The sequence below is a fragment of the Hypanus sabinus genome, chromosome 4 (assembly GCF_030144855.1).
Source record: "Hypanus sabinus isolate sHypSab1 chromosome 4, sHypSab1.hap1, whole genome shotgun sequence".
In the NCBI taxonomy this organism is placed as follows: domain Eukaryota; kingdom Metazoa; phylum Chordata; class Chondrichthyes; order Myliobatiformes; family Dasyatidae; genus Hypanus; species Hypanus sabinus.
In genome coordinates this window covers 26,625,827-26,649,326 of record NC_082709.1, presented here as the reverse complement: position 1 = coordinate 26,649,326, position 23,500 = coordinate 26,625,827, and the positions used below count along the sequence as shown (strand labels likewise).

At 38.4% G+C, this 23,500-nt stretch overlaps 1 protein-coding gene across 1 annotated transcript in view; it reads left to right on the top strand.

The window, feature by feature from the left end:
• Positions 1-22,190, top strand: part of ola1 (Obg-like ATPase 1) — a 177,114-nt gene extending 154,924 nt beyond the window's left edge. Inside the window, exons 10-11 of the mRNA XM_059966679.1 lie at positions 1,194-1,316; positions 20,136-22,190. Of these exons, the coding sequence (XP_059822662.1) occupies positions 1,194-1,316; positions 20,136-20,237 (225 nt within the window). The 3' untranslated portion in view covers positions 20,238-22,190. The remainder of the gene's footprint in view (positions 1-1,193; positions 1,317-20,135) is intronic.
• Positions 22,191-23,500: the final 1,310 nt, after the last annotated feature.

The following is a 23,500-nucleotide window of genomic DNA, read 5'->3' as shown; positions in this document are numbered from 1 at the left end:
CAGAATTTTGTATATTAAAAAAGGTGTGCAAGGACAGAGTAATTTATTTTGCATTGATGTAATTGTACCTAATTACTCTACATTAATAATTTTGAATTTGAGGTTTAGTCAAGCAAGCATCATGGAAAGCTATAAAAAATGTTTTGAAGACCAGACAATTTAATGTACTGTTTATATACGTTTGAAGTTGTCATTGTGTCAACATTCTTTTCATGATAATTTTGATAACTGTATAAAATAGCATTTTGACAATTGAGTAATATTGTATTCCCATTGTCTACCTGAAATCTGGTTTATGATTCTTATATTTTCAGTATTCTATCACTGAAGTGGTATTTTATTTGGATACGAGTAGAAGGTGGCCATCAACAGAAAATTGAATATTATTAGCATTTTACCTTTATGTGCTGGATATTCCTTTGCATCATGGTTTTCAGAATATGAAGACAAACACCATGAATCATTGAATGTATATAATTTACATGGTAAATTGTCAATGCAGACTCCAGATTACACATGATATATGTACACTAAATCGAATGTAATTTGTTTTCCTGTTTTGTCAGTGTTATATTACTCTGATTCTAAATTATATTCATAAATTGTAAGGTAACTATCATTTTAAGTAATTAAACAATATTTACATTTGTTTTTCACTTGTTTGCAGTTATATTATAAATAGGTTCATATTTTCTCATTTTATATCAATTAATTTCCAGAAAACCCAAATCAAGAGTTTTCAGGAGGCAAGATATTTCATTTCTGTTTAAAGTGTTTGAATATGTAGTAAGCTAAGCCTGTCTAATGTTTTTGAAAATGCAGTTTGTGCCCTTTTTGGGTCAATAAATTCAATTACAGTTTCAGATCATGTAACCAAAATGTTGCCTCAGACACTTTAAATGAAAAGAAATGTTGTTTGGCTCATGGTGACAAGATTACTTCATCTAAAATCAATATTACCTTCAAAATCTGTATCAAAAATTGCTGTTTTGCATTGATAACAGAGGACACTTTATCCCTGGTTTGCTTAATGGGTATCCAATATCAGGATAAGGCTGATTGCTTCATATCACTTGACATGTCACATATACAAAGTTTCTCTGAAAGCTGATTTTGTATCAAAGAGACATGCATCTCTCCTGTAATCCATCTTCCTAAAAACAATTAATTTTCTTTTGGTCTTCTACTGACAGAAAGGGACGAAGGCACCTCAGGCTGCTGGCAAGATCCACACAGATTTCGAGAAGGGCTTCATTATGGCCGAAGTAATGAAATTTGAAGATTTTAAAGCAGAAGGCAGTGAAACTGCTGTCAAGGTGAGAGTACCTTTGCAGCTTTTTAGACACTTCTTTGAATTAAGAGAAGTCTCTAGCGATAAGCTACTGTGGCAGTCACATTCAGTTTTAGAATGCCTGTTAATACAAATGTACTGTGGATTTACACGGGGGAAAGAATTATCCTGGTTTTGTTGTAAAAGACATGAGAGTTCAAGAATAAATGGCAGCTGAAGAGAAAAGATTTTATTTTAGAATGAGTGCAAAAACACATAACTGGTTTTTGGAATCAATGCCAAAATTGTAATCATTAAACAACTTGTACTTTAAAATTGTGCTTATATTTGTGGAGTTTGTTGCATTCAAGTGAATTGATTTGCAGTTAGGAAAAAAGATATTTTCAGAAACAAGTCACCACAATATATCTAGTTCATTTCCTCTGCTTAGCATTTTTAAATTGCAAAATTTGAAACTTTTATTTAACATCACTAAACAATTGTTTTAACCTGATTTGCCAGCGTCTCACCTATGAAATCTTACCATTGCCTTGTCAGTTATTTTTAACAAGAGAAACAATTTTAAGTTGATTTGAATAGAATCATATTTATCTTGAAGAGCAACTCATTATACCTTTAAGTTGTACAAACCAAAAAAAACTATAGTCTTAAAATATAGTTGCCTCAAATGAATAACTAGTGGCTCAGTAAATGGCTGTGTTTAATTTGGTGAAAAAAATGGTGGGTATCTTCATACTACACTAAGCGTAGGACTTCGTAGTCTCAATTCTGAAAAAATAAAGATCTACTCTGGCTCCTTTAAAAAAAATGACTAAAAATGTAATTAATCTGTTTCTAAACACTAGATGGCAGTTTCCAGACAAAGCATATTGAGTATTTTTCATTTTTTAATTCATAAGTGGCCCATGCCTATTACTTATATTAATAGTTATTGTGCAAAGTTACAGAAATGGTTATTGCTATTAACTTTTACCGATTTTTACTTGCACCATTTACTGCTATTAGTAGCATTAGGGTATTCATATAAAATTTTAAGTTGAATTTGCACACCTGATCATATTTTAAAATAAAAATTAGATGCACCCTTCCAAAATAGGTATTGAGGATTGTTGCATGAACTATATACAAATTAAATATATAAATCTAATGCTTAATGTGAAATTTCCCTCAAAGTATAGAAATAATTATCTGCCATTGATCGGAACAGTTCCTTTTCTGGAGGTCTAAAAATTTGAAACACTTAAAATAATTGTATTTTAAAAACTCTAGTTTCTTGATGTTCAGCATCACAATTCAAATTTCACTAGTTTTTATTTTCATTGTGTACTTTTGAATGCATGCGTGCACACTCATACACTCACACTTTCTCCCCCTCTTCTCCACCTCAACTTATTATTATTTATGGTTTTATATTGCTGTATTTCTTCACTATTCTTGGTTGGTGCGGCTGTAATGAAACCCATTTTCCCTCGGGATCAATAAAGTATGTCTGTCTGTGTCTCCCTCTCCCCCTCTCTCTCTCCTTCAAGATTCCTATTACTTCAGTACTTCAAGCAGCCTGCTTTGATTGTATATATATATCAATTTAAGCAATAGATTGCATGGTCTGCGTTGGAAAGGCATGCACTAATTTGTACCACAATAATTGTTTTCCTGTATTTGGTAGCTTGTTGCGGAGTTGGAAACTTCATGTAAATAAAAAAAGCTTTTAATATTCAAAGTTTAAAATTCCTTCCCTCTTTCAAATTCTAAGGTTATTACTTTGTTAGTGCTGTCATTAAAAGCTACAGATAAGAAATCTACAATTCTGTAGTTCTTCTTTCCATGGGCAAGGCACCACTACTATAATTACGGTATTTGAAGTATTATGAATGCACTGCTAAACTCTTGATTTGCTTAATTCAAAACAGGAGAACATAATAATTACAGCAGGAGTCCACCACATGACATTTGTACCCCACTACCTCATTTTGATTAGATTGTCAATAATCCTGTATCTCATCTTTTATTATTCCAAATGTTTTTAATTTCAGTCTTGAGTTAGGTAGTGATTTGGCATCCAAGAATTAGAGAATTCTCTGCATTTGTAAGTGTATAAATAAATTTCTCCTTGACTCATTTCTAAATAAATAATTGTTCATCCTGAGACATTGCTCCTAGTTTCAAACCTACCAATTGGAGGAAAAGGCTACTTGGTTTATCATCTGTGATTAGATCCTTATATATCCCAGATTGGCTAAGGAATACATTATGGATTCAGGGATGGAAGGAAAATAGTTCCTCTATCTTTAAGGTGCATCTCGAAGTAAGAGAGAAGGTAAAGAGGAAAGTAGAGTTCAGGCTTGTAGAGAGGTTGAGGATTGATGGGGAAAGGTCAAGTAAATGGTCATAGAGATATCATGAAAAGAGAAGTGGAATTTTTAGGATCATTGTTACCAAACAATTCGCTAGTAAATAGCAAGTTTGTCAGTTTAGGATAGTCAGTTTTATTTATTGTCCACAAGTCTTAAGAATTTAAAAGCCTAGCCTTTTGACTCAGATGTGAGGGTAGACTACCATACTGGCTCACAACAATTTTTGGAAAGCATGTTTAACATGGAAATATCCCAGAAGAACTTCACACCTGACAACATTGTTTTTCAATCCAAGTAACAAGACAATTAGTCTGAGTAAACAAAAAGCTGCATATATTTTAGGAAGACCTAATTTGAAAAGTATTGTGGAAACTTACGGGTGGGAGGAGGGAACTAATGAGTTTTTCCTAGATTAATTAATGAGAGTTGTCAATAGGAAAGCTCACAGAAGTGCAGTATGCCTAGGGTGTGGAAAAGAAAAAGTGGCTGTAGAGGAGGATTAAGTAACAGGAACCATGGATATGAATGGAAATAATAATGTGAATTTAATTATAGAGACCTAGAGTTTATATATGTCTATGAATAAAAGTGTGATGGTTTGTCAGAAGGCAAAGCTATAATCCAAAATTTCTTCAACTTGTTTGGTGAATGGAAAATTGCAGATATAAAATATCTTCATAAAATATCCAAATAACTACAGACCATTCAGTCTACAGTAGTGATGGGGATAATATTGAAAATAATGATTAGAGACTGAATAACAAGTCAGTGGGAAAAAGTAAAATGGTTAGAAAAGTTTAGTCATAGAGATATAGAACACTACAGCACAAATACAGGCCCTTTGGCCCATCTAGTCCATGCCAATCCATTAATATGCTTAGTGCTATTGACTTGCACCTGGATCATTGTCCTCCATACCCCTCCCATCCATGTACAGTACATAACCAAATTTCTCTTAAATATTGAAACTATTCACCTCTTTCTGCTGGCAGTTCATTCCACACTCTCACCACCCTCTGAGTGCAGATGTTGCCTCTCGAATTCCCTTTAAGTATTTCAGGCTCATTCTGCTATGCTCCAGGCAATAAACTCCTAACCTATTCAAACTAAAAGTTCATGCGTACAGAGTTGCCAAGAGTAGTGGGAAACTGGAAGATTGGGAAAACTTTAAAAAGCAACAAAGAACCACAAAGCAAGCTATAAAGAAAGGGAAGATAGATTATGATAATAAACTAGTACAAAACAATAAAAATGGGTAGTGAAAGTTTTTATAATTATACAAAGCAGAAAAGGGTGGCTAAAGTGAATAAAGGTCCCTTGGAGGACAAGGGGTAATTGATATTGGGTAATGAGGAAATGGCTGAGGCTTTAAATTACTATTTTGTGTCGGTCTTCTTGGTGGAGGACATGTCCAACATGCCAAATAGAAATTATATGGACGCGATGGAAGATGAGGACCTTGATACAATAGCTATCATTAGAGGTAGTGCTGAGCAAACTTGTGGGCCTAAAGAAAGATAAGTCCCCTGGTCCTGATGGAATGTATCCCAGGGCACTGAAAGAAATGACAGAGGTTATAGTAGAGACTTCGGTGAGAATTTACCAAAATTCTCTGGACTCTGGGTGGGTCCCAGCAGATTGGAAGAAGGCAAATGTCACATCATTGTTCAGAAGAAGCATGTAGGCAAAAGGCAGGTAAGTATAGGCTGGTTAGTTTACATCAGTAGTTTAAGCTATCATTAAAGAAATAGCGAGGCATCTGGAAAGAAATGGGTCCATCAGGCAGATGCAGCAGGGATTCTGACCATCTTTCCTGTAGGTTGGTGGCCAAAACTGCACAAAATATTCCAAATTAGGCCTTAACAATGTCGTATACAACTTCAACAGAACATTCCAATCCCAGTACTCAATACACTGATTTATGAAGGCCAATGTGCCAAAAGCCTTCTTTATGATTCTATCTACCTGTGAAGCCACTTTCAAGGAATTATGGATGTACTTCCAGATCCCTTTGTTCTGCTGCAGTCCCTCAACCTACCGTGGTTAGGCTTCCCAAAGTGCAATATCTCACACTTATTACATTAAATTTCATCTGCCATTTTGTTGTCTATTTCACCAGCTGGTCCAGATCCAGCTGCAAACTTTAATGGTCTTCTTCACTGTCCACTATACCCCTAATCTTGGTGTCATGTTTATCGCTATATAGATGACAAAACAATTGTCCCAGCAACAATCCCTGTGGCACACCACTAGTCATCAGCCTCCAGTCAGAGAGGCAACCATCTACAACCACTTTCTGGCTTCTTTCGTGAAGCGATTGTCTAATCTAATTTACTACTACATCGTGAATGCAAAGCAATGGAAACTTCTAGACCAAACCTCCCATGTGGGACCTTGTTAAAGGCCTTGCTAAAGTCTATGCAGACAACATCCTCTGCCCTGCCTTCACCAGCTTTACTGGTAACTTCTTAGAAAAACTCTCAAAGATTGGTTAGACATGACATAACACACAGAAAAACCATGTTGACTATCCCTAATCAGTCCCTGTCGATCCAAACACTTACATACCTGGTCCCTTAGAATACCTTTCAATAACTTTCCCACTATTGATGTCAGGCTCACCACCCTATACTTTCCTGGCTTATTCTTAGAGCCTTTCTTAAACAACAAAACAACATTAGCTATCCTCCAATCCTCCCAGCACCTGGCCCGTGGCTAAAGATGTTTTAAATATCTCTGTTAGGGCTCCTGCGTTTACTGCACTAGTCTTCCACAGTTAGCGAAGAACATGTTGTCAGGCCCTGTGTATTTATCTGTTCTGATTTTCCTCAAGACAGCAAACAACACGACTTCTAGGGTCCATAACCTCCTTGCTACATTGCCTCACATCTATAGACTATTGAGTCCATCTCCTGAGTAAATACAGGTGCAAAAAATCCATTTAAGATCTCCCTTATTTGTTTCAGCTCTACATATAGAATACCATTCTGATCTTACAGAGGACCAATTTTGTTCCTTGCTATCCTTTTTGCTCCTCATATATATGTAGAAGCCCTTGGGGTACACCTTGTCTGCTGGAGCAACCACGTGTCTTCTTTTAGCCTGCCAGATTTCCTTCTCTTTCATTTCTTGTACTCCTCAAGTACTTCATTTGTTTGCAATGCACCTCCTTTTTCTTAACCAGGGCTTGAATATCTCTCAAAAACCAAAGTTCCCTAAACCTGTTTTTCTTGCCTTTTATTCTGACAGGAACACACAAACTCTGTACTCTCAAAATTTCACTTTTGAAGGCCTCCCACTTACCAAATACATCTTTGCTGGAAAACAACCTGTCCCAATCCACACTTGTCAGATCTTTTCTGATACCATCAAAATTGGCCTTTCTCCAATTTAGAATCTCAACCCAAGGAACAGACCTAACTTTTCCCACAATTACCTTGAAATCAATGGTATTATGATCATTAGATATTGTTGTGATGGAAAATAACTGGTTCTTTGAGTCTCAACAGTAAAGGCCTGGACACACAGTTTTAATAATAAGGAATTTATTATTAAGGGGAAGTCAGGTCAACACAAGCAACTACAATACACAGGAAGTGATGTGGGGACAGGGTACAGTTACACATACAAAGAACAAGGGAAAAGCACTACAACAGCTATCCCCCTTGACCTTGGATAGCTGCGGCTCCCTTACCAGGACAAACGATAGACCTTCCCAAGCATAAATCAAAGCACTTACCTCCAATGTGGTGGTCTGCAAGAGAGGACTAGCCAAGGCCAAGTCTCACCTTTTAAAGCATGGGGCTGGGCGCGATAATCCAATTAAGGTGACCAATAATTTAGGTGTGCACTGATTAGTTGGGAGGGACCAAATGTTGATTGGCATGTGGTGTGTCCTCCGACCAGCCAGGTGGCAATACATCTGTCATGTGGCCGGTATCTCTGGATATAGATGTAAGTTATACCCCTACACAAACTTCTTTCACCTGCCTTGTCTAATACCCAAATAGGTCATCTAATATCACACTCTCTGTAGTTGGAATATCTATGTACTGACTGAGGAAACTTTCCGGAACACTTTTGACAAACTCTTGCCCATCCAGCCTTTTTACAATATGGGAGTCGGTCAGTATGTGGAAAGTTAAAATCACCTACATCACAACCTTGTGTTTCTTGCAACCTCTGTACAAATTCACTCCTCTAAATCTTTCAGACTGTTGGGTGGTCTATAATTAATCCCATTAATGTGGTCATACCTTACTTATTCTTCAATTCTACCCATAAAGCCTCACTGGCGAGCACTCCAGTCAATAGTGATTGAATATTGCTGTGATATTTTCCCTAACTAGTTATAAAACCCCTCCCCCTTTAATTTTTCCCACTCTATCTCATCTAAACCACCAGAACCCCGGAGCATTGAGCTGCTCTCCAGTAATCAAGCCTCACTAATGGCTACAATATCATAATTTGACATGCCAAACCAGGCTCTAAGTTCATCTGCCTTTCCTACAATACTCCTTGCATTAAAATATACCCAGCTTAAAATATTAGTCCCACCATGCTCAACCTTTCGATTCCTCACTTTGTATGTAGGCTAAACATTACTTTAAAGTCAAATTATATCTGAATGACAATACAGTTGTTTGATGAAATAAGAAAGAGTCATTAAGGGAAATATGATTAATATGGTACACATGGAATTCCAAAAAGCAGCTGCTTAGTAGGCTTATCATTTAGATTGTATGAACTGAAAATTGGCTACTTAACAGAAAATGGGGAATGGGGGGGTTGTTTTCAAATTAGAGGGAAGTAGGTTTATTATCACTGACATACATTATGTTGTGAAATTTGTTGTTTTGTGGCAACACTACATTGCAATACATACAAATTGCTATTAATCACGATAAGAATATATATAAAAATTAAATAGTGCAAAAAGAGCGAGATAGTGTTCATGGATTATCCAGAAATCTGATGGCAGAGGGGAAGAAGCTGTTCCTAAATGTTGAGTATGCGTCTTCAGGCTCCTTGTATTTCATTGAAGGTAGTAATGTGAGGACAGCATGTCCTGCTGGTAACATGGTTTTGCCGCCGCCTTGAGGATTTCGTCAATGCTTTGGAACTGGACGAGTTTCCAGCCCTCTGCAGGCTTTTCCGATCTTATGCAGTGGTGCCTTCGTATCAGATGGTGATGTGATGAGTGAGAATGCTTTCTATCTTACATCTGTAGAAGTTTGCTGGAGTTAGTGGTAACATACTACATCTCCTGAAACTTCTAATGAATTATAGTTACTGGTGTGCCTTCCTCATAATTGCATCAATATATTGGGCTTAGAATAGATCTTCACAGATGTTGACATCCAGAAACTTGAAGTTGTTTAACCCTTTCCGCTCTTATCCCCTTGATTGGAACTGCTGTGTGTTCTCCTGATTTCCTCTTCTTTCCTTGGTCTTCATGACATTGAGTGCAAGGTTATTGTCACAACGCTACTAGACTAGCTGATCTTTCTCAATCCCGTACACTAACTCGTCACCATCTGAGATTCCGCCAACAATAATTGGTGTTGGTGAATTTATAGGTGGCATTTGAGTTGTGCCTAGCCACACAATCACAAGTGTAGAGAGAGCAGAGTAGTGAGTTAAGCACACATCTTTGAGGTGCGCCAGTGCTTATTGTCAGTGAGGAGATGTTATTTCTGATCAGCAAAGTCAAGGATACAGTTGCAGAGGGTGGTGCAGAGGGCCAGACATGAGGATTCACCCTCTTGAAAGGTGTTCCGACATCGGCCTCTGAGACAGATTTACGGGATCTGCTACATCTCAAGTTGATATGTTTCTAAATGGGCACAATTGAGACCATTCTGACGGCTGTATCACTGCCTGGTTTGGGAACCGTACTTCCCTCAATTGCAGGACTCTGCAGAGAGTAGTGCAGACAGCCCTGCGCATCTGTTGATGTGAACTTCACACTATTCAGGACATTTACAAAGACAAGTGTGTAAAAAGGACCCGAAGGATCACTGGGGACCCGAGTCAACCCAACCACAAACTATTCCAGCTGCTGCCATCCATGAAACGGTACTGCAGCATAAAAGCCAGGACCAACAAGCTCCAGGACAGCTTCTTCCACCAGGCCATCAGACTGCCTAATTCATGCTGACACAAATGTATTTCTGTGTTATATTTTCTGTGTTATATTGTCTGTCTTGTTGCACATACTATTTATTATAAATTACTATAAATTTCACATTAAGACAGAGATGTAAAAGATTTTTACTCCTCACATATATAAAGGATGTAAGTCATAAAGTCGGTTTAATTTGTGATAGGATGGTAGTTCATGGTCAGGAAAGATTTAGAGGGATAAAGGCCAAGTGCAAGCAAATGTGCCTAGCTTTGATAATCACTTTGGTGGACATGGATGAGTTGTTTCGACCAAAAGATTTGGGAACAGAATTAGTCCATTTGGCCCATTGAGTCTGCTCCGCCATTTCATTATGGCTGATCCATTTTCCTTCTCAGTCCCAATCTCCTGCCTTCTCTCTGTATCCCTTCATGCCCTGAATAATCAAGAAACTATTGGCCTCTGCCTTAAATTACGTTCTGTATGACCACATCCAGAAGAATTTTATCAAGGAGTTATTGTGTCAGATGACAAAAAGAATTCATTAGTAGATTTACAGATTATCCATCTTAAAAGTGGAGACTTTTATGGAAGCAATTCTAGTGCTTAGGATCTTATCAAATGAAGGTGAAATATTACATTTGGGCAGAATGAGAGGCAACAATTGGAGGATCACAGATACAGATTCTTCAAATGCATCTATAAATTTGCTAATGACACCACTGTTGCTGGTAGATTTTCAGATGGCTGCAGAGGGTTGCAGATTCAGTCAGCCCAATCACATGCACAACATTCCCCACTGTCAAAGACATCTTCAAAAGGCGGTACCTCAAGATTGTGGCATCCATCATTAAGTACCCATATCATTTGGGACATGTCCTCTTCTCATTACAGGTGTGCACTGCGTAACGTCATTTGGACAACGTCCGTAGTCCTGATCAGAGAACATGACGTAGCAGATGTAACCAATCTCATGTATTGCGCGACTCTTGAGTGTAGTGGTGTTATCTCTCTGTTTAATTTTCTTTCGAAAATATTACCATAAAGTACATCATGGCTTCCAAATGCAGCAAAAGCACTCCTAGTGATAGCAGCAGCAAGAGGCAAAGGATATAATATGTGTTTGCACAATGGCCAAAACACATAACGTCTGATTTCATAGAACGTATCGTAGATGTTGTGACGCATACCTGTACTACTATTGAGGAGGAGTTACAGGAGCCTGAAGACACAGATTCAATGCTTTAAGAAACCCTTCATACTCTCCACCAGCAAATTTCTGAATGATTATTCTACTTTTGCACAAAACAACAAATTTCATGACATATACAGTATCAGTAATAAGTCTGAATCTGATTCTGATTCTTGTGAATGTGAGAACTTTTGAGCATTGGAAGGAATGACACCATAGATAGAGGGATTTGAAAATGAGAGAAGAAATATTGCAATGAACAGTTTGCTTAAATTGAGCCTCCTGTATATGCAACCAAACATGGTGGCGATGGATAAGTGAGATTTGGTGAAAGTTAAGCATGGAAAACATAACTTTGAATTAACTTCAAGTCTAAAAGGTGTAACAAATGTATGGATGAGATTTTTAACAGCAGTTGAGGCAGAGCAAAGTTAATCTATGTTATGGAGCTAATAGAGGCAGTCTAAGTGATGATGTAGATATGTGATTAACAGCTTGTCTTGGAATCATAGTTGCAAAAAATTTGATTCAGTTTCAGAGATACTAGTGAGATGGTTTCAGTCACGGGAGAGCTGAAGACAATGGCTTGATTCTCTCAAAACTTAGTTGAGCAACTTTCTGCTCATTTGGTGCTGTATTCCAAATGTGGCAAAATGTATTCTGACAATTTGGAGAGGGGGGTCAAGATTTAGTTGAGAGTCAAGTATATATTGGTTCTCTTGTTTTTATTTTCTCTAGCAATTTCCCAGCATCAAGAATAACCTGCTTTCCACTCTACTTCTGAAGTGATGGTGGTCAATGTGGCATACGAATGTTCTGCCTCTGATGGGCTAGACAGATATTTAATAGATCTGGGAGGTTGTGCACTCCTCTTAAATCTGATGGGCTTCCATGGTTTTCCTTGCCATCCCAGATACTCCTCCATCTTGGCCAGTGATTCTGTGATCTGGTGAGAATGTTGCATATTTTTCAAGGAGACTTCTAAGACCATTCTTGAATCACTTCCTTTGATCTTGGTGATTTAATCATAAATTTAAAATCATGATGGAGATTGGAGGCGAGCACCTAGTACTTTTGTTTTGTAAGGTCTGCAATGATGATTCTTTACATTTTGGTAGTCCAGGAAAATAGAGTAGGTAATTATGAATAAAAGTAGATAATTTGGAGCAACACACAAATTGCTGGAGGAACTTGGCATCTATGGAGGGGAATAAATGGTCGAGGGTTCAGTCTGAGACCCTTCATTAGGACTGAAAGAGAATGGGGAAGAAGTCAGAATAATAATGAGTGTGGAGGTGAAGTTGGTAGGAGATAAGTGAAGTTAAGTGGATGGGTTGGGGAAGGAGGGATGAAATGAGAAGCAGGGAGGTGATGGATGGAAAAGGCAATGTTCTAAAGAAGAAATCTGATAGGAAAGCAGTGGACCATGGGAGAAGGAGGAGGAGGGGAGATGATGGACAGGTGAGCAGAAGGGAAGGGGTAAGACTCGGACCAGAATGGGGATTTGAGAAAGAGAGCAGGGGTAAGGGGGATTTCCGGAAGTTAGAGAAATCAATGTTCAGGTTGAAGGAACAACATTTCGTATTCTCTGTGGAGGCTAACCAGATGGAATATGAAGTGTTGCTCCTCCATCCTGAGAGTGGTCTTACCATGACAATAGTGGAGGCCATGGACCTCCGCAGAGAATCGGAATGGGAAGTAGAATTAAAATAAATAGCCTTTGAGAAATCCCGCCTTTTCCATGCACCAATCTTCCTCTTCACTTATCACCTGCTAGCTTCTACTCCTTTCTGTTCCTTCACTTTATTCTGGTTTCTTCCACTACATAGATGCTACCTAACCTGCTGAATACATCCAGCATTTTGTACGTTGCTCTGGATTTCCAGCATCTGCAGAATGTCTTCTGTTTTAAATACTTAGGAGTTCACAAAGTAGATTAATCTTAATGGATCAATTGTACTAAATAGATTCTATACAAGTGTAAATTGAATCAAGACTGGACGTTTATGACAAACGCAGCTACTGCACATATTAGTGATTGCATTGATTGGCTGAATCAAAAGTGGTAATGAATCAGCATATAGAAGGGAGTTGAAAATCTAGCTGAATGGTGCCACAGCAACAACCTACCACTCAACATCAGCAAGATCAACGAGTTGATTGTTGACTTCAGGAGGGGGAAACCCAGAGTCCATAAGCTAATCCTCATCGGGGGGGGATAAGAGGTGGAGAGGGTCAGCAACTTTAAATTCCTCAGTGTTATCATTTCAGAGGATCTGTCCAGAGACCAGCATGCAAGCGTGTTTATGAAGAAATTTCATGACCGTGCACAACTTCCTTAGGAGTTTGTGAAAATTAAGCATGACTTTGAACAACTTCTTTAATTGTATGCTGGAGAGTACATTGACTGGCTGCCTGATATAGAAGGGAGTTGAAAATCTGGCTAAGTGGTGCCACAGCAACAACTTCTCACTCAATGTCAGCAAGACCAATGAGCTGATTATTGACTTCAGGAAGAGGAAACCAGTCTATGAGCCAGTCTTCATTGAGGGATCAGAGGTGGAAAGGGTCAGCAGCTTTAAATTCCTTGGTGGTATCATTTTAGAAGAACTGTCTTGGGTCCAGCACGTAAGTGCAATTATGAAGAAAGCATGGCATTGCCTCTATTTCCTTCGGATTTGACATAACATCTAAAACTTTGACAAATTTCTGTAGACGTTTGTTGGAGAGTATACTGACTAGCTGCATCACAGCTTGGTATGGAAAAATTAATGCCCTTGAACAGAAAATCCTACAAAAAGTCATGGATATGGCCCAGTCAGGGAAAAGCCCTCCCCATCATTGAGCACTGTCGCAGGAAAGTAGCATTCATCATCAAGGATCCCCATCAGCCAGGCCATAGTCTCTTCTGATTCTTGAGAGGTAATAACTGTTCCTGAACCTGATGGTCCTCAGAGTCTTGTACCTTCTTCCTGATGGCACAGAGAAGAGAGCATGACCTGGGTGGTTGGGGTCCCAGATGGTGGATTCTGCTTTCTTACAACAAAGCTTCATGTAGTTGTGCTCAATGGTGGCTTTGCCCATGATGGACTGGGCTGTATCCACGACTTTGTGTAGGATTTTTTCGTTGAAGAGCATTGGTGTTTCCATACCAGGCTGTGATGCAGCCAGCCAAAATGCTCTCCACCACACATCTACAGAAGTTTGTTAAAGATTTAATTGTCATGCCAAATCTTCATAAACTTCTAGAGGCACTGCCATGCTTTCTTCATAATTGTACTTGTGTGCTGGGCCCAGGACACTTCCTCTGAAATGATGACATAGAGGAATTTAAAGTTGCTGTACCTCTCCATCTTGGATCCCCTGATGAGGTCTGGCTCATGGAGCTCTGGTTTTCTCTCCCTGAACTTAATAATCAGCTCCTTGGTCTTAGAAACATAGAAGCATAGAAAACCTACAGAACAATATAGGGCCCTTTGGCCCACAGTTCTGTGCCAAACATGTATTTTAGAAATGACCTAGGGTTACCCATAGCCCTCTATTTTTCTAAGCTCTATGTACCTATCCAGGAGCCTGTTAAAAGACTGTCTGCAACACAGTCGCTAGCAGTCCATTCCACGCACTCACCACTCTCTGCATAAAAACCCACCCCTGACATCCTCTCTGTACCTACTTCCAAGCACCTTAAAAATGTGTCCTCTCATGTTAGCCATCTCAGCCCTGGGAAAAAGCCTCTGACTATCCACATGATCAATGCCTCTCATTATCTTGTACACCTCTATCAAGTCACCTCTCATCCTCCGTCACTCCAAGGAGAAAAGACCAAGTTCACTCAACCTATTCTCGTGAGGCATGCTCCCCAATCCAGGCAACATCCTTGTAAATCTCCTCTGTAGCCTTTCTGTAGTTTCTACACCCTTCCTGTAATGAGGTGACCAGAACTGAGCACAGTGCTCCAAGTGGGGTCTGACCAGAGTCCTATATAGCTGTAACATTATCTCTCAGCTCTTGAACTCAATCCCACGGTTGATGAAAGCCAATACACGGTATGCCTTCCTAACCACACAGTCAACCTGTGCAGCAGCTTTGAGGGTCCTATGGACTCAGACCCCAAGATCCTGCTGATCTTCCACACTGCCAAGAGTCTTACTATATTCTGCCATCATATTTAACCTACCAAAATGAACTACCTCACACTTACCTGGGTTGAACTCCATCTGCCACTTCTCAGCCCAGTTTTGCATCCTATAGATGTCCTACTGTAATCTCTGACAGCACTCCACAACACCCCCAACCTTTGTGTCATCAGCAAATTTACTAACCCATCCCGCCACTTGCTCATCCAGGTCATTTATAAAAATCACAAAGAGTAGGGGTCTCAGAACAGATCCCTGAGGCACACCACTGGTCACCAACTTCCATGCAGAATATGACCCATCTACAACTACTGTTTACCTTCTGTTGGCAAGCCAATTCTGGATCGAGAAAGCAAGGTCCCCTTGAAACCCATGCCTCCTTACTTTCTCAATAAGCCTTGCATGGGGTACCTTTATCAGATGCCTTGCTGAAATTTATAGACACTATATCTACTGCCCTACCCTCATCAATATGTTTAGTCACATCCTCAAAAACTTGAGTCAGGCTCGTAAGGCTCGACCTGCCTTTGAAAGCCATGCTGACTATTCCTAATCACATTATGCCTCTCCAAATGTTCATAAATCCTGCCTCTCAGGATCTTCCCAATCAATTTACCAACCACTGAAGTAAGACTCATTGGCCTATAATTTCCTGGGCTACCTCTACTCCCTTTCTTGAATAAGGGAACAACATCTGCAGCCCTCCAATCCTCTGGAACCTCTCCTGTCCCCATTGATGATGCAAAAATCATTGCTAGAGGTTCAAAAATTTCCTCCCTCACTTCCCACAGTAACCTGGGATATATCTCATTTGGTCCTAGTGACTTATCCAACTTGATGCTTTCCAAAAGTTCCAGCACATCCTCTTTCTTAATGCCTGTGTGCTCAAGCTTTTCAGTCCGCTGTAAGTCATCACTATGGTCGCCAAGGTCCTTTTCCATAAGGAATACTGAAGCAAAGTATTCATTAATGAAGTACCTCCACTATCTCCTCTGGTTCTGTACACACTTTTCAACAGTCACACTTGATTTGTCCTATTCTCTCATGCCTTATCCTATTGCTCTTTACATACTTGTAGAATGCCTTGATGTTTTCCATAATCCTGCTCACTAAGGCTTTCTCATGGCCCCTTCTGGCTCTCCTTATTTCATTCTTAAGCTCCTTCCTGCTAGCCTTATAATCTTCTAGATCTCTATCATTACCTAGTTTTTCGAACCTTTCGTAAGCTTTTCTTCTTGACTAGATTTTCAACAGCCTTTGTACACCACGGCTGCTGTACCCCTACCATCCTTTCCCTGTTTCATTGGAACGTACCTATGTGTAACACAACGCAAATATCCCCTGAACATTTGCCGTAGCTTATATTTCCTTGAGAAAATCAGTTCCCAATTTATGCTTCCAAGTTCCTACCTGATAGCTTCATATTTCCCCTTACTCCAATTAAACACTTTCCTAACTTGTCTGTTCCTATCCCTCTCCAGTGCCATGGTAAAGGAAGTAGAATTGTGATCACTATCTACAAAGTGCTGTCCCACTGAGAGACCTGACACCTGACCAGGCTCATTTCCAATACCAGACCAAGTACAGCATCTCCTCTTCTAGGCTTATCTACATATTGTGTCAGGAAACCTTCCTGAACATACCTAACAAACTCCATCCCATCTAAACTCCTTGCTCTAGGGAGATGCCAGTCAAATATTGGGGAAATTAAAATCTCCCACCATGACAACTCTGTTATTATTGTATCTTTCCAGAATCTGTCTCACTATCTGCTCCTCGATAACTCTGTTACTATTAGGTGGCCTATAAAAATACCCAGTTTTTTAAAAACCCTAGGAAATCTGCAAATGCTGGAAATTCAAACAACACACACAAAATGCTGGTGGTCCTGACGAAGGGTCTCGGCCCAAAACGTCGACAGTGCTTCTTCCTATAGATGCTACCTGGCCTGCTGTGTTCCACCAGCATTTTGTGTGTGTTGTTTAAAAAACCCTTCCTGTTTCTAACTTCCACTCACAGAAACTTGATGACATTGAATAAGAGGTTGTTGTGCACCACTCAGCCAGATTTTCTATCTCCCTCCTATATGCTGACTCAGCCTTCAACAGTGATGTTGCATTCAAACTTAAAATATGGCATTGGAGCAGTGCTTAGCCAGACAGTCTTAAGTGTAAAGCGAGTAAAGCTGGGGACTAAGCACATAGTCTTGTGATGCACCTGTGCTGATAGAAATTGTGAAGATGTTGTTGCCAATCTGAACTGACTGGGGTCTGGAAGTAGGAAATTGAGAATCCATTTCTCAATTTGAAATGAGGCCAAGGTCTTGAAGCTTATTGATTAGCTTTAGGGGATAACAGTATTGTGCGCTGAGCTGTAGTCGATAAAGAGCATCCTGAGTTATGCATTTTTGCTGCCCAGATGTTCCAGGGTTGAGTGAAGCGTCAATGATATTGCATCTACTGTGGACCTGTTATTCCAGTAGGCAAATTAGAGCAGATCCAAGTCACTTCTCAGGCAGGATTTGATAATGTTTTATCACCAACGTGTCAAAACACTACTTCATTGTGGATATGTGTACCATAGGTACTACTAGATGACAGTCATTGAGGCATGTTACCAAGTTCTTCTGAGGTACTGGCGTAAATGAAGCCTGTTGGAAGCAGCTGAGTACCTCAGGCTGCTGAAGCAAGAGGTTAAAGATCTCAGTGAACACTCCAGCCAGTTGATCAGCACAGGTCTTTGGTACTCGGCCAGGCTGGGGTGCTTTTCATAGGTTCACAATCCTGAAAGATGCTCTCATGTATAGCCTCACAGACAGAAATCACAGCATCATCTGGAGCTCTGTGAGTTCCTCCATGTTTTGAAGGTCAAAGTGTACTTACCATTGAGCTCATCTGGAAGCAAAGCCCCGTTGTCACCGATGTCATTTGATTTCACTTGTTAGAGGTGATAGCATTCAAGCTCTGCCATAGCTGTTGAGCTGTTGAGCTTTTCTCATTGCTACATGGTTAGCCTAGAATTACCCCTTCGGAGCACCACAAAGAGTTTATTATAAAACACACACCTGCACCTTTTGCCTTTTCCGAGTCAGCAGTGCGGTCCATCCTGTGTATCGAAAAGTCTTCAGATCTGATCACTGTATCTGGCATTCTCTTGAGTAAGCACATCTCTGTGAAACTCACAAATCAACAATTCCTCATTTCTTTACAATACAGCACCCTTGTCCTTAGGTCCTCAATGTTGTTCTTCAGTGACTGCACATTTGCTAACAAGATGCTTGGTAGAGGGGGTCTCGTCCCTCTGTTTTTCAGTCTGGTTTGGAGTATTCCCCCACCCCCACCACCACCGTCTTCAAAAGCAGCTCCAGTTTTTTAATCATAAACCATAGGTTTTTCTTAAGCTTTTTATCCTGGTTACTCTCTGCATTACTAACTACTTTGGAATGTTTGAGTAAACTACCAATTCAAAAGGTGCAAATGTAGATAATTCAAAATAAATTGCATCGAGCAATACTTGAACAGAAGAAATATGTTTGAAAAATGTGTAACTGAGGAAGTTCAAAATTTTTATGGAGAAGGGGTTATAAGCCTATCTGCTGAAATTATTATTGCTGAGCATATTGTGTAGCCACGGTTTTGACTAATAGCACTTAGTGATTGTTCTGTGAACTTCACATTGAATGGCTGTATGAAAGCTTTGTAGTCAACAGGGATGTTGTTTTATTAGCAGTCATATCTGGTTGTGAAATGCTGGCCTTTCCAGATGTCTGCTTTCAAGTGCAAATGAATTGGTTTCACATCTAGCTTAATACATATTTAAGATCTCACAGTCATTAAATTTTTAAAATACTCTTTCTCCAGTTCAACAAGAGGAAAATAAATAGCCCACTGAACATTAGGAAGATCAAGTGGTCATTTAAAAACATATAGAGGAAGTATAGATAAAACACTGTAAATTATATAATTTCATAAAAATACATTGTCTAGGCTTTAAAATTACTTAAATTGCTCTTGCTCTTTGTATCTGTTTTGCTTTGATATTTGGTTATCACTATTTGTAAATACCAGTGAATGTTACTGATTTATGTTTAATATGCGTTAATAGATTTTAACTGGAGTACTGTTTGAACTGTCTGTTAAGTACAATGAAGTTTCGCCATTACTGTACTCTCCTTGTAATTTAAATATCAAATTAGACACAGTTGTGTTTAACCATATCATGAGCACATGGAGATTGCAAAACAGACCTTGGATTTATATATCAAATGTTATGGTTTATACATTTCTTTGTGGCCATTTGCACTAATACCAATCAGTTTCCATTCTTATTATTAAATGCAAACTGATCTAACTTTAACAGGAAGTCTGAGAAGAGCATACCAATGTGTTCTATCGGAATGGTCGGAGTCAATCAGGCTACTCCGATTGTATACCTTGTTTGTTTGGTCATCTGGGTTTGTGCTAGGCTTGTCTGGAAGTTGCATAATAAAATTGGATTACACTCATCTGGCACCCATCCATTATTATGTTTACAAATGTAACACAAAAGATCTGCCTCTTTGTTAAATGAATGCCACAGGAGAAGACTGCATGAAAGTCGGAGTGAACTTTACTCTTGTTCTGGCAATAAATTAGTTTTCCTTAATATGATGATTGAAGTTATTAAATGTCAGTTAAAGTGACTCAGGAGACCCTTGTAATTGTACGTGCTCGCTGTTTTGAACTGATTGGTCAGTAATAAATATATTGGAATATTTTTCTGAGTTGCTGATTTGATTCCAAAGGCCAACAGAATGGAGGAAGAAATGATCAAAAGTGAAATCTCTCATGCTCTCTATCAGAGCTTGATTTGGAAAAGAAAGGAAATCAGATGTTCAATGAGAACCGAATAAATCTGCAGCTGAAATTTAATAATGCATGTTTATGAATCATTAAATTTTTCAAAGAAAATGTTTCTAAACTCTGTTTTTGAAACTATTTTATTTGCATTCCACAAATAATGATTGTTTATTCATTTTAATTTTTGTAATTGTTTGCAGAGTGCTGGAAAATATAGACAACAAGGCAGAAATTATGTTGTTGAAGATGGAGACATTATCTTTTTCAAATTCAATACACCACAGCAATCAAAAAAGAAGTGAATTTAAAGTACAACTTCCTCCTGTCGTGAGCAGTAGAACATAATAGACAAGACATTGCACATATTCAAACTTGCAAGTAAAAGGAGTTTTGATACTGGTTTCTGACTAATTGGTTAAGGACAGATTGGCATATGGCAACAATGACAATAAATTGGATCTTTGATAGGATTCATCTTATATTGATCTGACATGTGGATTTAACTATATTCTAAACAACTGAACTAGATTGAATTTACTTATTTTCAAATATATATTTGGCTGTAAATCATGATTTCAACCTGTCTTGGGACAGCTTGTTATTCCTTTAATTGTATTCCTCATGTTTGTTTTGGAATGAGATAATGTTATTCCGATGAAAATGTAGGTTCACTAAATGTCGACAGCTTTAATTTAAGATTAAAGCTCTACTCTAAATTGGAGCATTTCAAGAACCATATTACTCTCATGATACTTCATTAATCTCCATCACTAGATGCCAAATCTGACACACTTGACAGAAAAGACAATGGCATTGCTCCTTTCTGAATCTACAGATAATGCATGTTTTACAGTACTCCAGATGTTTACAGTCAATAAAACATTTGACAAAAACAGTCTTGGTGTGTTTGGGGATGTCTGTATTGACTGACTGTGGTGTGTTAAATGTGATATGGCACCTGGTAGTTGCTGATTACAGAATTTAAAGACATGTGTATGATACAGTAACTGCCAGTGTGGGGCAGCTTTTATTATATTTCAGAAATGGTTCTTTTCATTAAAAGATAAAGATTAAGGTGCTGATGATTTACTGAAAGCATGAATAGATGGGCATTTATTGTGAGGATAAGTACTTTCATGTCTGTATTATAACAGTTCATGATCTAGATGGGTGTAATACAGAAGCATAAATTTATGGGTTTTTTTGGTAAATTGATTTTTGTGTACAACTAGGAGATTCACCTCAGTGGTTTGATTTTATTTGTTTACAGTTAACCCCTTTAGACATTTATAAATGCATTGTGCTGTGTTGGTGATTAAAGCTCTTTTCCAATATCATAATACATTTGTCAGCCATTACATTTTGCAAACTCTCTTAAGGTAGGGTTGAATAGTGGTCAGTGACTTTGTGGAAATGTTTATCATGCGTACTTCATTAAATTTGTTCAGTCACAGTGATTGCAATTTTGTGCCTTCAATTTCCAGTAAGCGTTAAAAAGAAAAGGCAAAAACAAGCTTGAAACACACATCTGGAAGGGAAAATGTATACCAGAAGAGTCATATTGAAATATTAACGTTTTTAACATTATTTTCTCTTTCAGATGTGTATTTTTGTCATTTATTGAAATTTATAATAGAACTGTATTAGTTATTTTCTCTTATATATGCCTAGAATACCTACTGGGTATGTGCTGTTGGACCAGAATTGTCTTTCTGTACAGGAAGAGAAGTTTTTTTTATTGTGTATAAGAACAGTTGAGATCTGAAAGAATGTCTTTTTAAATGTCAAGTGGCACATTGTTAAAGGCTATTGCTCTTTATTAACCACATGAAAAACAATCCTCTTGTGCTTACTGTGAATGTTAAATATTTTAACAGAAGAAATATGATTGCCATGGTTGTATAGTTTTTAATATATGAAAATATTATGCTTGGAAAATAATCTTTGGAAAGGAATGTCTTTACCTTCTCTTCAGAAAATAACCAGTAGGAAAAGGTTTTCACTGAAAATTTCATCAACCCATTAAGCAAAGTCCATTGCCTCAGAATTAAAGAACTTATGCATGCATGTTAACATTCTGAACAAAAGAGCTTAGGGGGTTTAAAAACACACTTTTGGTGTAGAAAATAGGATAAAATTAGTTATTGGGAAGGGTTAAGTGATACGATACTCTTATTGATATGACCAAAATGAAAATGTAGAATGTGGAATATTTCAGCAGGAATCTGTTCCTTGTGCCTCTGAATTACCTTCTTTCTGGATGTAACAGTGATTAAAATAAAGATGGGAAGGAGCATACACTCAAACTGATTTTTATAGATTCTGTATTATGTAGGCAATGAAATAAATTGTCAAAGTAGCCCAAATCTATTGCAGGAGCAATGAACTAACGATGGATCTGAAAATGAGTAATCCCAGCCTCTGGTCAAATTAAGTTTTAAATAACAATGTTTTCCAACCGTTTTCTTATCAAACTTGACATGGTCATGGATGATAAGTGTTTTAATATTAAAACAGTAAAATATGTAAGTTATTATAGATTACCAGGTAGAAGGTATGGGGGGGGGGGGGGGAGGCTTTTAGGTGCATTATGGTGAACAAGTTCCCAGGCCTCACTGAGTGCAACCTCTGACCTGTGGGAATCTATGGAAAGATTGTGGAGACCCTTGGAGAGATATATAGTTCATCTTTAGCTATAGGTGAAGTACTGAAATACTGGAAGGTAGCCAATGTTGTACTATTATTTAAGAAGGGCAGCAAAGACAGACAAGGGAATTGCAAGCTGTGAGTTTGACATTTGTTGGTAGGTTACTGGAGGGGATATGATCTTTGGATAGACATCTCTAATCAAGGATAGTCAGCACGGCTTTGTGAGTGAGAAATGATGTGTGATAAATCAGGATTTTTCAAAGAGGTAACCAATAGATTAGGGCAATGGACATTGTGTATGTGGAACTTTGACAACATCCCATGTGACAGACTAGTCTGGAAAGTTAGCTAGCGTAGCATAACTGATTAGATTTGTAATTGGCTCTTTGGAGGGAAGCAGAAAGTGATGGTTAAAGGTTGTTTCTCGGACAGGAAGTCTGTCTAGTGGAGTGCAGCAGGGATCATCGCTGGGACCTTTGCTCATTTATGTGAATGATTTGGTTATTCAAGATATCATTAGTAAATTGCTGAATTATAATAAACTAGGTTGGATCATGGACAGGTGAAGTAGGTTATCAAAAATTATAGATGGATCTCGATCAGCTAGATAAATTGGCTGAAGATTGGCAAATAGTAATCAATTCAGGTGAGTGCAAAGTGTTGCATTTTGGGCAGTCAAACCAAGGTTTAACATATGATGAATGGTCAGGCCTTGGGGAATATTGTGAAACAGAGAAACTTACGGAGTTCAAGTACGTAGTTTACTGAAAGTGCTGTTGTTACCCGTGAAGAAGGTATTTGGCACACTGGCCTTCATCAGGACACTTGAGTTTAGGAGTTGAGATGTTATGTTACCATTGTACAAGATGCTGGTGAGACTGCACTTGGGGTTTTATGTATTGTTTTGGTCTCCTGT